The sequence below is a fragment of the Cervus canadensis genome, chromosome 15 (genome assembly GCF_019320065.1).
Source record: "Cervus canadensis isolate Bull #8, Minnesota chromosome 15, ASM1932006v1, whole genome shotgun sequence".
Classification (NCBI taxonomy): domain Eukaryota; kingdom Metazoa; phylum Chordata; class Mammalia; order Artiodactyla; family Cervidae; genus Cervus; species Cervus canadensis.
This window is the reverse complement of record NC_057400.1, coordinates 53,359,874-53,376,295: the sequence shown is the minus strand read 5'-3', so window position 1 is coordinate 53,376,295 and position 16,422 is coordinate 53,359,874. Positions and strand designations below refer to the sequence as shown.

At 34.7% G+C, this 16,422-nt stretch overlaps 1 protein-coding gene across 1 annotated transcript in view; it reads left to right on the top strand.

The window, feature by feature from the left end:
* OLA1 (Obg like ATPase 1) overlaps positions 1–13,970 on the top strand; it is a 157,629-nt gene extending 143,659 nt beyond the window's left edge. The window contains exons 8-11 of the mRNA XM_043487708.1: positions 7,031–7,171; positions 7,861–7,957; positions 9,996–10,118; positions 13,458–13,970. Coding sequence (XP_043343643.1) covers positions 7,031–7,171; positions 7,861–7,957; positions 9,996–10,118; positions 13,458–13,559 — 463 coding nt within the window. The 3' untranslated portion in view covers positions 13,560–13,970. The remainder of the gene's footprint in view (positions 1–7,030; positions 7,172–7,860; positions 7,958–9,995; positions 10,119–13,457) is intronic.
* The last annotated feature ends 2,452 nt before the right edge of the window (positions 13,971–16,422 follow it).

Genomic DNA, 16,422 nt, shown 5'->3' with positions numbered 1-16,422 from the left:
CTAAAACTTCTTTGATACTGCAGGGGTGTCAGAGCAAACATTTTCCTTATACTTCCTGAAATTCTGGTAACTTTCTTCTTTTTTGGTTTTGAGCCTGGGAGATGTAAGCAGGAATTTTTCTATTATTCTCACGCCTCTCGTGTCAATGGGATAAGTAGTCAACATCTGCTTAGTTATTAGCTGGTCTGCAGAGTTCTTGCAGACATTTTCATGTGTTCACTTAGAGTGCTTTTATTTTCAAAGTCCTTTAATTCAGTGCTTCTGAAACTTTAGTGTGCATGTGAAATACCTGAGGATCTTATTAAAATGCAGATTCTGAGATTCTTCATTTCTAAAAAGCACCCAGGTGATGCGACCACACTTTGGAGCAGAGTTTAATTGTTGTCCTGCACAGTTCCATCAAGTCAGACAAAAACATTGAAACCTGAAATCAGTTACATAAATCACAGATGGGGATCTCTTTTAGAAGAGGGATTAGATTTCCAGAGACTAATAATTAGATTTGAAGTTTTTGGTATTTCTTCTTTCTACCTCTTTTTTTCCCATTGACTTCCTTAATAACCTTACTCTAGTAACTTTATTCAAACAGAATTTTGAAGGGTTGGGAACTGAATGTTCTAGAGCTAATTATTTGGTCTTGAACAAATATTGTTTATGGGGTATATGTTTGTTTCTTTTAGAATGCTGCAAATGAGCATTAATTTGCAGTGAACATGTTTGGAAAATGGAAAAGGAAAGTGTGATTTTCTTAAAGTCATTATTTGGGACTTCGAACAGTTTTAATAAAAATGAGAGGAAACCTACAAGGAAGAAGACTAGACATAGCTCAGTGTTTATCAGTGCCCCCTGGATTTATGGTCTATCTATACTTTGGAAAATTCTTCAAGAGATGGGAATACCAGAACACCTGACCTGCCTTCTGAGAATCTGTATGCAGGTCAGGAAGCAACAGTTAGAACTGGACATGGAACAACAGACTGGTTCCAAATCAGGAAAGGAGTACGTCAAGGCTGTATATTGTCACCCTGCTTATTTAACTTATATGCAGAGTACATCAGTAAGAAATGCTGGACTGGATGAAGAACAAGCTGGAATCAAGATTGCTGGGAGAAATATCAATAACCTCAGATAGGCAGATGATACCACCCTTATGGCAGAAAGCAAAGAACTAACGAGCCTCTTGATGAAAGGAAGGAGGAGAGTAGAAAATTGGCTTAAAACTCAGCATTCAGAAAACTAAGATCATGGCATCTGGTCCCATCAGTTCATGGCGAATAGATGGGGACACAGTGGAAACAGTGACAGACTTTATTTTTCTGGCCTCAAAATCACTGCAGATGGTGACTGCAGCCATGAAATTAAAAGATGCTTGCTCCTTGGAAGAAAAGCTATGACCAACCTAGACAGCTTATTAAAAAGCAGAGACATTACTTTGCCATCAAAGGTCCATCTAGTCAAAGCTATGGTTTTTCCAGTGGTCATGTATGGATGTGAGAGCTGGAGTATAAAGAAAGCTGAGCACCAAAAAGTTGATGCTTTTGAGCTGTGGTGTTGGAGAGGACTCTTGAGAGTCCCTTGGACTGCAAGGAGATCCAACCAGTCCATCCTAAAGGAAATCAGTCCTAAATATTCATTGGAAGGACTGATGCTAAAGCTGAAACTCCAATACTTTGGCCACCTGATGTGAAGAACTGACTCATTTGAAAAGACCCTGATGCTGGGAAAGATTGAAGGCAGAAGAAGAGGATGATAGAGGATGAGACGGTTGGATGGTCTCACCGGCTCAATGGTCATGAGTTTGAGTAAACTCTGGGAGTTGGTGATGGACAGGGAGGCCTGGGGTGCTGCAGTCCATGGGGTCGCAAAGAGTCAGACACAACTGAGTGACTGAACTGATACTTTGAACAACATGAGGGGAACTAACTTAGTCAAGGCCACATACTTAACACGGACCGAGTCTTTTTAAGCCACACATCCTCTGATGTATAAGTTGCATCACTTTCTGAATACTGGCAAGGGCTCTTGTCAGCAGTTAATAGTAAATCAGAAGCAGGATACCAGTGCTATTTTTTCTTTAAGTTAAGACCCAGATTCACATAGAAAACCATGTAAGATATGTATAAGGACCTAACGTTTTCACAAGTAACAATTTTAAAAAGTTTAATCTACTTTGACACTGGAAAGTAGAATAAGCAGATTTGAGAGAGTTCTAATGTTCAACCAAGATATCATAAATGCTATTGTAACTTGGCTTTAGTGCTAAATTGTGCCATCTTTAAAGGATTTTTAGAAAAGCAGAATTTGAGTAGCTGGCGATAGTTGAATGGCTGGATGGACATGAAGTGTAGAAAAGAATAAATTAAAATTCATATTAAAGTATATTAGAGAAAAGTATTTCAGGAGTTTAAGTTGCAAAAATTTAGTTTTATGCAGAATATCAAATTGAGATTGCTCTTTTCCATTGTAAAGGTAAGTACCATTTTGTGAAATCAGTCTCAGTTTGGATATGTATATGAAAATAATGTGTCTGTGCACCATATGTTTGAATCAAGTATAAAATCTATTTCTTCTTATGGGTGCTGGTAAAAAAATGTATGAAAGCTGTTTTATTAGGACACAATAAAATGGAGAGTTTAACTTTAGTATGGAAAACTTCCAGTTAAGAGGGTGGACTCAGCCAATACAGGAAGCTCCCTTCTTGTTTCTCGTATATAGAAACATCAGAGGAAATAACCAGGAAAGATAGTATTTTTGATGATGTGATATTTTTAGAACATGGCAGGACTTGAAAGCAAGAAAAGGGATTCTCTAGGTGTCAGAAACAAAGAGGAAAGTCTGATAGTAGAAAGTGAATTCAACAGTGTATGGCCCTCAGGGAAAATCTCTTATGGCTTAGAGGCCTTAGTGTCCATATAGGAATAAGACTCAAGGCACAGGCTACAGATGCCAGAACCGCACACTCGTAAAACCTAGAAAGAGCTGTCCTTTCCACGTCAGACACTAGAAAAATGCACCCCCAGCTCCCACCCCTTCTATAAAAGGGAAGAAACTGTTATTCTCAGGAAACTAGAGACTGGGTCTACTGTCTGCATTACCAATAACCTAGTGCAGAAACTCTAAGCCTCAAAATGATCCAGAGTCCAAAATCCTCCATAGGTCTTTCCCTAGAAGGAAAAAAACCCACAAAACTATGTCACAGATATAGCTCAACAACCCAGGAGTTTGATCACAGATTCTCTTGGAACAAAACAGCTCCTGCCAAATGATCACACATCTAAGAATAACAACACATACACAGGAGCCACCTATTTTGAGAGATTAGAAGATGGCATATGGTCAGGCAGTGTTATACACAAGAAACTAGAAGTAATTAGAGCAGTCTGAAAGAAACCTTCAATTAATCTTTTAAAAATATTGTAGGGAATGAGAATTCATTAAACAGGAATAAAATGTTACCAAAAAAGAACAGGTAGATTTCAGAGACAGACAAATATAATTTTTAGAAATAATATTTGTATCTGGCAGGAGAAATACAAACCATTTAAATTAACCCAAGGAAAATCAAACTATGAAATCTGAAATTTCATGACTGGATAAGAAGGTCAGATTATAAAACCAAAGATAAATTTGAGACATAATCTTTTAGAAATCTAAAGCTAGCTTAATACTAAAGATCTCATTTTGCCAAAGACTCTAACATATCAAAACCTGCCAGTGAATGTCAAAGCATAACCCTTTAGCCTTAAAATTGATTGTCCCTGCTTAGTCCACTTGCTGTGGAATCATTAGCAGGAAGGAAAGTACAACTAATGGCAGCTCTTCTTTCCGTTTGTCGCTCATAAAACTTTGGGGAAATCAGTGTGGCTCTTATTATCAGTAATCTCCAGCTTTGTGCAATGGTCTATTTATATAAATTTATAAAATGAATGTTGTGAAAGTCTTTACAGTTTAAATCCTTGGGAGTATACTATCTTTACTGTCTCTTCTCCCTTCCTATAATTTGTTATTCTATGACAATATCGTTATTATTTTGGTTACTATTAGTTTTCTTTAGACATTTGCTAACATTTGTGTATGGAGATTACTGTTCAGTCACTTTGACAGAATGTATCGTACTTGAAATTGTTTTTCTTGTAGTGGTCCTGAGTGCAACTTTGATTTTCCATATCCCTCATGTGCCATAGCTCACATTTTTGACATGAGTTTGGGGTACGGTTTGTAGTAATAGAATAGATAGCTTTCTGCAAAAGGTAACTGGTCCCAATGGGGTTCAAACTTGTGATCTTAGCCTCATTATCACACTTCTGTAACCATCAGACCTAATAGATATATTATATGTATTTTAGTCTATAGTCTTGAAATCAAGTCATATTTTTAATTACTCAAGGTTTATTCCAAATATGTAATTAAAAATCACTTCGGGGCATTTCTCACTTTTGTTTGATAGTAAAAGTAACAAAAGTAAAGCAGACAGCCAAAGAACCTAACTCACTTTTCATCTTCCCTGTGTTTTCTATGACAGGGAAAGTCACAAAAGTGAAGCTTGCAGGCAAAGACCTAACTCACTTTACGGAGAGTGTCACGGTACCTTTTTCTTTTAGTGAGGCTATAGCAGGTCTGATGTCAGTCACTTTAGAGACCTTTAGACCTCAGTGCTCATTTATTGCTAAAATGTACCATCTCTGCTTCTGCATTATGAAGATCATCTGTCAACACTTTGAGATATTCTCCTTTGTTATTAAGCTTGTGATGCTCTACACTGTCAGGTTTTTTGCCAATTATAGTTAAGGTACAATAGTGTATTCACCAGATCAAAGTCTCACATTGGCGGTAGAGGAATGATTTGTAAGTCTTTATTCATCTGAATTGTACAATAGAACACCTGAGGAATGCAAATAATCCCTCTGAGGAATCTGCAGGAAAGGCTGTTAAAATGACAGGGTAAAACTATTGTTATTCTGAATTGATATTTTAGCCAAAGTCATTATTTCTTATCTTGTTGTCTCATAACTGTTCTAGTTTTATTAGCTATGTTGACCATATTTTTGAAACAAAATGTGTATGATATTTTTGTTTTCTTTTGCATGGGCTTGTTTTATTTTACTTTCATTGAATCTATATTTAGTATGTTATTTTTCCTTTTTTTAAAATTACATTTCTGATTTCTGATTCTGGCTTGCATAATGTATATTACTAAACCATCAATGATAAATTTTAAAATACAGTTTTGTTTGAATAGTGTAAGTCTATAAAATAAATTAGACTCTCATAATGTTCTTTCCTTCATAATTTTGGATAAGAAAACAACTGGTTTGGATTTCCTCTTTTAAAGGACATATATTTGATTCCAAAATACATCTTAGGGATTGGTCCATTATTTCTAGGATATGACCAAAAGAAAAAAAAAATATTACGAAGATCAAAAATCACTGATAATTTTTTTTTTTGGCCACACCATGCAGCATGTGGGATCTTACTTCCCCAATCAGGGATTGAACTTATGCCCCCTGCAATGAAAGCATGGAATCTTAACCACTGGACCACCAGGGAGTCCCCCATTGATAAATATTAAATAAATTATAGGTTAGCCTTATATAGCAAACATGTATGAACTGTTGTGTGAGTTTTTCATTCTTTTATCCCATTCTACTCAGTAGTTCATGTTCTTAATTTTCTGATAACTCTGATCCCTGCCATTTTCTTTGATGGTCAGTATTAGGGTTTAGTTCTTGTGTTTCTTATTCACTGTAGTGACATTTACTTTGTTTTTTAAAGGATTTCTGCCTCAATTTTTTACCCTGATAGTTATTAAAGCCTTGGTCTAAATATGGGAGCTAAGTATAAGACTGATATACATTGAACTGTGAAATCTATACCCATTTCCATACTAAGCTCTATCCCAGAATCATAGGCATGTCTGCTGTGATTATCTGAGAGTAAAAAATATTAATAGTAATTGCTGTTAATATTTGTTTATGATATGCCAAACTTTACTTTTCTAGGTTCTTTACCTACAGTATAATATGTACTCTTACTATTTCCATGAATAACGAAACTGTGAAGTTTAGAAAGGTTTAGAAAACTGCCCAAGAGTAAAAAGCTAGCATAGTGGTAGGATCAGAATCTAGTTAATATACTCACTACACCTATATCATTTATGCTGTAACTGCCACTTTGCTAAATTACTCCATGCTTACAAAATTCTGTAAAGCAATTATCCTTCAATAAAAAAATAAAAGAAAAAAATTACATGCTTGGGAAGAAATCACTCACTAATGATTTTGAATTTGAAATGATTCTAAAAAGAATCAATAATGTCTTTTCAGGTAATACTTGATATCAATTTCCTAACTGATTTGGCTTTCCAAACCCTTTTCTATTAAAGGAATTTATTTCCTCTGTAGTTCTGTTATTCATGATCCTACAAAAGTGAGATTCATAAGAACAATGTATACACGATCAACTAGGTTTGTAAATCTGTATTTTTGGACTTTTGGGGGGATTAGCAAAAATCTCAAAACCAGTGACAACTGTAAGGTCTTGTTAGTCCAAGAAGGAATTGAACCAGGCATATAGATATCTGGGGGGAACAAATTATTTATTTGTCAGAGCTCCTCAAAATTAGCTGATACTTTTAGGTGTGATTCCTATAAATCCAGAACTTTGTGTTTTTTGCTTTTTAAAAATTTACTTTGTAAAGGAAGATAGTAAATCATAACATTGAGATTCTCAAGGTCACAGGTATTAATACTGAATGAATTTAGTATAACTGCAAAAAGTTTTAAATATTTGTATAATAGTTCCTATAGATAATATGTTAAGGTAAAACTAGATTACAGTAAAATATTATGGCGTATACCTGAAGCAGTTGCTGCCTGTTAATGCCTTGACCTTGGAAAGCTATACACAAAAAGATGGCATCATAAAACCGTGCAATTCTTATGAATATGTATGTGCTACTTGATAATAATGAATGTGGTACAGTCATGCATGCACTACAAGATAATGTTGTGCCCTTTTTTGTCTACAGGTTGATAAAAATTAAAGAGTGGGTGGACAAGTATGACCCAGGTGCCTTGGTCATTCCTTTTAGTGGGGCCTTGGAACTCAGGTTGCAAGAATTGAGTGCTGAGGAGAGACAGAAGTATCTGGAAGCGAACATGACACAAAGGTTAATTAGCATTCATTTTCCCTACACTTTATTATCAACTATTTCCTTGCAGTAATTTAATTGCTTGCGCTGATAGAATAATAAATGACAGAGTAATTACCATTATAAAGAGGGAATCTTCTCCTTTCTTTACCATGAGACAGAGTGAAAAGATTTATTTTAAATTAAGTTTTTAACTGTCATCTGTCATCTCCGTACAGTGTTTTAATTATAACATAGGTATTAGTTATGTATATTTTTGAGAAGGAATAATCGCCAAAACTCTTTCGTCATGTTCAGTGGGGGCGGGGAAAGAGTGAATCAGTTGCCTTAATTTTTTCTGAGTAACAGTAATATATTGTTTAAACATTGGATTTCAATCAAATAATTTTGCTTTCATGACCCACGTCTGGGAAATAATTGATATGGGAGAAAAATAACCATAGAATGGGTAGATCAAATTTTTCTTTTTCTATAGTAAACAATTCAAAATGATATATTCAGACTAATATAATTTAAACTAATTTTTGAAGAGATTTTTTAGGAATAGTTATATGCTTTCTGACCTCTTCAAGTGTATTATAAAAGAAAAATGGTCATTTACTAATCTCTGTAACATTTTCTGCTTGAAATGAATATTTTAGGTTCATACTGATCTCTCTGGCACAATCTACTTATATGTTGAGTGAATTTGTTTCATTTTATTTCAGCGCTTTGCCAAAGATCATTAAGGCTGGGTTTGCAGCACTCCAACTAGAATACTTTTTCACTGCAGGCCCAGATGAAGTGCGTGCATGGACCATCAGGGTAAGATTCATACTTATTCATCAGCTATATCCAGTTCCACACTATTGAATTCAGATTGATATCACTGACTTTGAAGTTTGTCATGGTGGCGGTTAGCTAGTCATTACAGATGAGGTTTTTGTCCAGGATAACTTTAATTATTTGTGAGCTGCTGAACAGTGAAAGTGGAGCGGCATTGATTGAGGCAGGTAACAATTGATTCTGCCTATTACATAGTCTGAATTTCTTCATCCTGTAGAATCTGTCTACCCTCCTCCTGTGGTCAGAGATAAGACGCACCAGTATTGTGCTTGCTTAATCTGTGTGACTGGGTTTGTCTGCAGTGAAATTGATGTTGCTTTTCATTTTGTATTCGCTAAGTTTGTTTGGGTTGCGGGTGGTTCTTTCCTCCTTTGCTTTGCTCGGATTACATTTTCAGCAATAAAAGCAATATGACATCATTATGCTCTTCATAGATACACAGTTGGGCTCAAAGAGCTAAACTCAATGTGTAATAATTCATGCCTTTTAAAATTTGAATTTATAGAAATAGTGTTTATTTTTACAGTGATTTATATTCAGTCTTCTTTAATAATGTGATGCGTATTTTTAAAATATTGATATATAACTGATTGCCACCAGAAAGAATGACTAATTTATTCCCAAAGGACAATAGAAACAGAACTGTAATGGCTGGCTCTTAAATGAAAATACATTGTAATACGGTAGTTACTGTTGAAAAATATTTTGAAACATATGTAATCCGAAATCGTGTTACAGAATCTAAAAATAACATCTGAACTTTCAGAAATATTCAGTATCTTAATCATTCTTTTATTATGCTTTCTTAGTGTATGGTACATCCTAGTTTTAGGGCTGCTTTCATTCCTGTTTTCACAGACTACATTAATTTATTATTACATTTATTTTGATTTAAGATAGATAGGAACATGAAGTCAGTTCAACATAATATTAAAGGCGTTGTGTGAATGTGAGATTCACTTTTCTTTGATCTCTTCTTTGTTAAAAAAAAATGCTTGATTGACTTATAACTAAGGTCCTTTTATATCGACATACAAATTATGTCAAAGCAATTTGGGTTGGTAAACAAATTGCCAGGGTTTATTTTTACTATATATTTTAAAGCCTTAAAACTTCCAAACTTAAGTATGTGCAGAAGGAAAGATAACATGTTCTGGGCTTGAAAATGTGAAAGCTGGTTTATCTTAAGACTGATTGTAAGTATCCATGATTTAATGTGCTAGGATATTTAGTCAGGTAAGCATCAGTGAGTAGCCATATTAACCCAATACATCTTTTATTGTAAAAACTGTGCTTTGTAGTGTCAGACTCCTTATCACTTTAACATGCTTTATTAAGCAGCCTTTAGGTCACCATTATTTCTCAAATTTCTTTCCATGGTTGTGTGTGTCTGGAATGTATGTCCTTGTAGTTTAACATATGGGGTAATTATAAGACATTTCTCTTCCTATATCAACTTGAATTTTCTCTCATGGTGGTTAGAGGCAGGGTTTACTATGTAAAGTGTTCAAAATTTTATGAGGATTTTAAAATTATTTGCTGAACATAGATTGTATGATTTGTTGGAAATGTCTTAAAAATGTCCCTTTATATATTGATTTTTATATGTTCTTTAGATGAGCTGAAATTTTCAAGGCTTTTTATCTTTTTAAAACCTTTGATAATTCAGCTTGAAAGCTACTTTTAAAATCCTTATTTTTTTTTTCCACTGTGAAGAATAGAAAATCAAAATGAAACCTACACCAAACCAGGCCACTGCATCTAAATCGATAAATCTGTGGATGACTGTTAGGAAAAACAAAGCTACGCTTCTTTAACATCTACTGATTTGTCTGTGCTAAATCTGCTGCACAGATAGTGCCCTATATTGAAAATGTTCTAATTGTATATCAGACATCTTAACTGTTATTAAACTAAGTTTAAGTTGAACCCAACTGCAGATAAAAGAAAAGAAACTCTACGCTTTCAATCAGTCATCTTAAATGCAATTATTTTTCCCTGGTCTTCCTTTTCAAAGAAAGGGACGAAGGCTCCTCAAGCTGCAGGAAAGATTCACACAGATTTTGAAAAAGGATTCATTATGGCTGAAGTAATGAAATACGAAGATTTTAAAGAGGAAGGTTCTGAAAATGCAGTCAAGGTAAGGAATTATTTTCTAATTTAATACTTAATAATTTTTGCTAATATGAAGATACTCATGCTTAAAATGAATGATAATGATCTTTTAGATTGTCTCAGCATTAGTGTTAACTATCAACTGTATGTACTATCAACTGAGCCATAGATATTTATATACTTTTAGGCAGTTTTTTAATGTATAAATTGTTAGTAATTTTGTGGTGTTTTTCTAAGACTGAAAAAGAAATTTTAAAGCTGGCTTTAAGTAGTTATCAATAATTTCAGAGAATTTGTTCACTGATGACCAGTGAAAACTTGCACTTACTATACTTGAATATCATAAATAAAAGTAGTGTGTATGCGTATGGATTAATTCAAGGAAAACAATGTAAATTTAGTCAAATGAAACCTGTTTTTGCTGAACTTCACGGTTGTACTTTTTTTAAAAAAAAAAAGATCTCTGAGAGCTTAATTTGCTTTCTCAACACTAGAGGGCAGGTCCAAAATTGTGCTTTATTTTAGCTAATAAGTATAATTTAGTTTGCATCCACTAATAGTGAAGCTATGTTATACAGACATAATGAATGATTTCTTTTAATTTAAACTCTGTTACAGACTTGATTTTGTTTGACTTTATTAGGTTTACTTAGCAAAATCCAGTAGGTGTGTCAACTCTAATCCATAGACAGGTAGGGAGGTAAACTGACCTTCTAAGCAGGGGTCATTACCTGTAATTTGTTATTTGAGAACTAGTATAGAAGATGTTTTTAAAAATTTTTTAAAGAAGCCTTGTTTATTTCCTAATTTTAAAGAAATGCAAAAAAGTTTATTCTCATTGGTATCATTGGAGAGATCATATGGAAGAGCAGAGTATAATAGAGTTGTTGAAACCCCAGAAGGAGAATGGGGACATCTTGGTGTAGTTGGTTCAATGTGGAATGAGAGCCATTTTGTTTTTTTAAAAGGAGTGAAGGAAGTTACAGTTTATAACTAAACAAAGTCAGTGACTTCTCAGTGTTGTCATCTGTGTCGATAGATCGATGTGCTAGTTCAGTGTATTAAGATTGAACTTTGTCAAAAATACCAATTAGACTTGAAAAATCTCAGATTATTTTTCAGCATGTTATGTCATGCTGGCATATATATTTTTCATAGACTAAAGGTTAAAACAAGGATATTTTTCTATTACTAGAATTCAGAAATCAGACACTTCTTTTTTATGTTCTCATGGGATAAGCCTGTTTTATCAACCCTTAATAGATGTCTATGATGTAATAAACTTGTAAGTTACATAAATTGTGAATACTTCCTTTAACAATACAGAAATTTTATAATATACAGTAAAAAAAAAAATATTGCCTGCTTGTAGAAATGCTTAACACACACACACACAAAATCTTTAACACTAACTAGGAGGTTTTATGCAATAAACTGGAAAAGGTTGACCTCTGGCTTTTCAGCTTAAAAGACCATTAAGTATAATATGCTTTTTTGTTTCGTTTTTTTTTTTTTTTTTAATTTCCAAAACTAACATTTCAAAATTTGAACTCCAAATTAAATAAAGCATTTATGAATTTCTTTTATTCAACAAATACTTGCATATTGTCACATAAGTTTTAGGTTTGAGAGCAAGATTGTGTATATGTGTATGTATGTGTATGTATTTCAAACATCAGTGCAGCATAACTAATTTAATGCCAGTGTGTGAACTTATACTGAATAGCTCTGGGTGGGCTTTGTAGTCTACAGGGATATCACATTATTAGCAATCATATCTGCTTAGGCAAAGCTGGCTTCTACAGATGGCTGCTTTCAAGTGCAAATGAACTGGTTAGACGTGTCTTGTTTAATACATACTCAAGATTCACAAATGGGTATTGATTTTTTTTTCCAACCAGTGTTTCTGATAGCAGTGGAAATGGATTAAATGGTCTCTAGAGAATTTAAAGGAACACTGTCACCTTTAATTAGTAGTAAACTTGAGTCATAACAAAGTATATAAACTTAAATTTAATGTCATGTCAATTATGTATTTGATTTAAATTGTCTATATAGTTTTAGAACATTGGACTTTAGATTCTCAAAACAAGTAGCACACGGCCTTCCATACATCACAACTTTGGAAAAATCATACAAGAGTATTGTGTGTGTGTGTGTGTGTATGCCTTTTAAAATGTTAGGGTATTATTGACTTTTTAAAAATTAGCTTCATTTTTAAAAGCACTTATTAGGTGATTTTTACATGTGGTCTAGATAATTGTAATATGCTTACTGGGGCTCTGTGACCTGGTTTGTTGATTTTAACCGCAGATGTATGATCTTTCTTAGTCTTGTTTCTGATTAGTATAATTGCACTTGACTTTGAACATTCTTATCAATATCTTCAAAGGGAGGTACTAATCTTGTTGGTCAAAGGTTTCGTGTTCTCAATAAATTCCAGCAGAAGGAAAATACTTTTGAGAATCTTTTGTTTCTCTCAAAGATCCTCAGGTCGTCCGTGTTGAGTGGTTGATGTCAGGTGGTGGGACGGGTTGGTGGTGAGCGGTGTTCAGTGTAGGTGCGTGGATGCTGAAGAGCCTGTGGTGCTGAGGGTGCAGTGTGTGTGCTGTGCCCCGCGGCGAGCCTGAGTCTCTGCGCAACTGCTGCTTATTTGTGTAAGAATCACCAGAAGACTGCTCATCTTGATCTGCGTGCCAGCAGGTGGAATCAGTTGCTTTGCCGACTGATTTACAAGTGGAAAAAAATACCCATCTTTGCAGTTCCAACCTGTTAGAGTCTGCTTGTAACTAGGGCCATTAGTCAGTAAACTTCTGTATGTTGAATTTTAGTATACACCACTATGTATGGTCATTGTCAAGATCAAATTAAAAACTACAAAGAAGCAATTCAAAATCTGTAATTACAATTGATAATTGTAGCGTGCTGTGTCTTTGGCGTCATCAGTATCACCAAAGAATTTCTTTAAGTAAATATTGCGGCTTTAACCTAGCTATATAATCCTTTTTTCCTGCCTGGTTTGATCTGTTTGTTACAGTGACTTGCCGGATGTTTGCAGACACATCAGAAATGTACCATAAACAGCATGTAATGAAACTTAATGATATTGGTATAATTACATTTATGTACCAACAATTTAGTGGAGAATACATTATGATTATGTATGTATGGAAAATCTAGTGCTGCCCAAATCAGGAATACTTTGCTTCTCTCCAAATCTAGTTTTGAACTTGTGTGCCTTCCTGTGTTTTTTTTTCTTTAATCTGACCCAAGACGTACAATACTTTTTTGCATGTGCTCCTACCATTTACCTTATATATTTCATGGTAAACTAACACATTTCCTTTGTATTTCTTATTTACAGGCTGCTGGAAAGTACAGACAACAAGGCAGAAATTATATTGTCGAAGATGGAGATATTATCTTCTTCAAATTTAATACACCTCAGCAACCGAAGAAGAAATAAATTTTAATTATTGCTCAGATAAATGTACAACTTCCAAACGGCATATACTTTTTTTTTTAATTAAAATTTCTGAAAACTGAAAGGGCAGGTAAAGTTGGGGTGATGGGAATCTTCCACAAACAATTATTTTTATTCGTTTTAAAATTAAAATACTGTGTACCTCCAATGAGCTGCAAGTTCACTAAACGTGAACAGCTTTGCTTTTCCCGTGATTAAGACCCTACTCCAAATTGTAGAAGCTTTTCAGGAACCATATTACTCTCATGATACTTCATTAATCTCCATCATGTATGCCAAGCCTGACACATTTGACAGTGAGGACAATGTGGCTTGCTCCTTTTGAATCTACAGATAATGCATGTTTTACAGTACTCCAGATGTCTACACTCAATAAAACATTTGACAAAACCAGCCTTGGTGTGTTTGGGGATGTCTGGATTGACTGACTCTGGTGTGCTGAATGCGATACGGCACCTGGCGGTTGCTGATTACAGAGTTTTAAGGCGTGTGTATGACTCAGTAACTAGCATGTGGGGCAGCTGCAATTGTATCTTAAAAGTGGGTCTTTCACAGGAATCAGAAGAATAGTATATCAGGGATTTGTCTCCAGAAAGATAATTAATTTGTAGATGGACAGTTATTGAAAGATGATAGCGATGACATCACAAAAGATATATCCTAGGTGACTATGACCAAAAAGAAAATAGTGCTGGGAAAAAATTCTACCTCAAAAATGAAAGGATTTCTTGTTGTTGTCGTTCTGACCACGTTGGAGAGAATGTTCATTTTTAATCATTCCTTTGAAATTACTGTGATGAAATTGTTGTGAAAACTAACCCATTCATATCTGATGAGTTACAATTTTGTTTCGATTCGGTAGTGAGTATAAAAAGTAGTTACTAAAAAGATTAGATCTTGAACATTTTAAAACTTTTAAAATACTTGCTATTAAAATATTTTAAGATGAGTTGAAACTTTAGTATATGCAAGTTAAGCACTTTCTAAAATTATAGCAGAAAATTCTGAAAGAAAAATATGGTTAAGTAGTTATCTGGAGATCGTTTGCCACTTAGCCTTCTTCTCTTCCAGGGACAGTGGTAGCGTTCCTCGCTGAACCCTCCCTTTCTCTCCCAGTTAACACTCCTGCAAGGCTGCCCTTGTGATCAGAGGACCATTTCAGTGAAGTGCAGACCCCCAGCTAGGCCAGCTCTTGCCTCTACTGTGTTATTTTGTTACATTAAAGGTAAAAACACACATAAACTTAACACTGAAAGTTACTTAATGTAGCACAAAAAGCAAGAAGTGATTTTCAGGGCAATTTGCTATAAAGGGGGCTTCCCCGGTGGCTCAGATGGTAAAGAAGCTGCCTGCAATGCAGGAGACCTGGGTTCCATCCCTGGGTCGGAAAGATCCCCTGGAGAAGGGAGTGGCAACCCAGTCCAGTATTCTTACCTGGAGAGTTCATGGACAGAGGAGCCTGGTGGGCTACAGTTCATGGGGTCGCAAAGAATCAGACACAACTGAGTGACTAAAACTTTCACTTCTTTAATGTGCTATAAAGAGGAAAGGGTGCTTAAAGAGGATTTGATTGAGTAATGAATACAGTTTAGAAGCTCTTTAGTTGAGTATGTTCTTTATGAGAATCAGATACTGATATTCTTTTGCTAACATGAAAATCAGAACTGCAGCAGGGAAATAATAAAATTAAGTGAAAAAAAAATTTTTTTTTTAAGAATTAAGTAAAACGTAAGTGAAACTTGAGTACACGTGCAGTTGGCCAAGTTTGCAGTGAAAATTCCTGTTACGCTTCTGAATTGGAGAAATGTAGAGATTTGTGGATTTTTTGGGATTTCACCAATATAAGAAGAAGTCCAATCTCTTGCTTTTGAGTCCTCTCCAAAATAAATTGCATAGATGTTTTAAAAAGGTTGGAATCTCATTAAAAAGGCTTCAAGATTGTGTAATTTTACTTTCTCTTAACTTCTAATGTGATAATTGCACATTGCAGAATAGAAGTTTTAATAAGAGACAGGAGTTTGTTTTGAGGTAACTGCCTTCATTAGGGCTGAAATTAAATGCTGAAGATGTTTAATTTGCTTAGAAGTCCTACAGTATTCTGTATGTGTGTACAAATTTTAATTTGCTACAAAAGTTGAGAATTCCAAGAACTTTTGCATATAGATAACTGGGTATATGCCTATATCTTCATGTTTTCCCTCTTTTAATATTGGTGATTGTTAATGTATTTTTAGGATTATAAGTGAATTTTTTTCACTTATCTGTAGATCCATCTTAATCAGATTTTTTGGTAAGAGAAACTTGATTTTTAAAAGTTCCCAGTAGCATTTTTGTTTAGTTTTTATCATATTACCTTCATAACTTCACCTTGGGCTTGGCTCAAACCCTATTTTGATACCACTCCAGGGGAGCATTTCTGTATCTGCTTTCTTACATGGATAGTAGAGTTGCTTTCATGCTTTGGCAAGCAACCAAGGAGGGAAGAACCTGTCATAAGGCGCCTGTGTCTGTGGCCTTCAGGAAGGGCCCATGGAGCCCACCCAGTGTAGTCTCTTGCTGCAGGAGTGTGGAAGAGGGGGATAAATATGATATGTTCAGTTTCTTTGGTCCTCCTCCTAGTCTTCATGCAAATTGCCATTTTTTTCTGGTGAAAAAAGGCATCTTGGTTGCCTTAGAGTATAAGGAGTAGAACAGATCATTTAATTTTCAATCACATGTTCCTAGTCCTGTTGGCATTGTTCTATAAAACTTTACTCTCTAGATCATCAGCATAAACTATGTTTGAGGCAGGTTATTTGCAGGTTATCACATCCATCCTGTGTTGATTTTATTGTGAGAAAGTGAC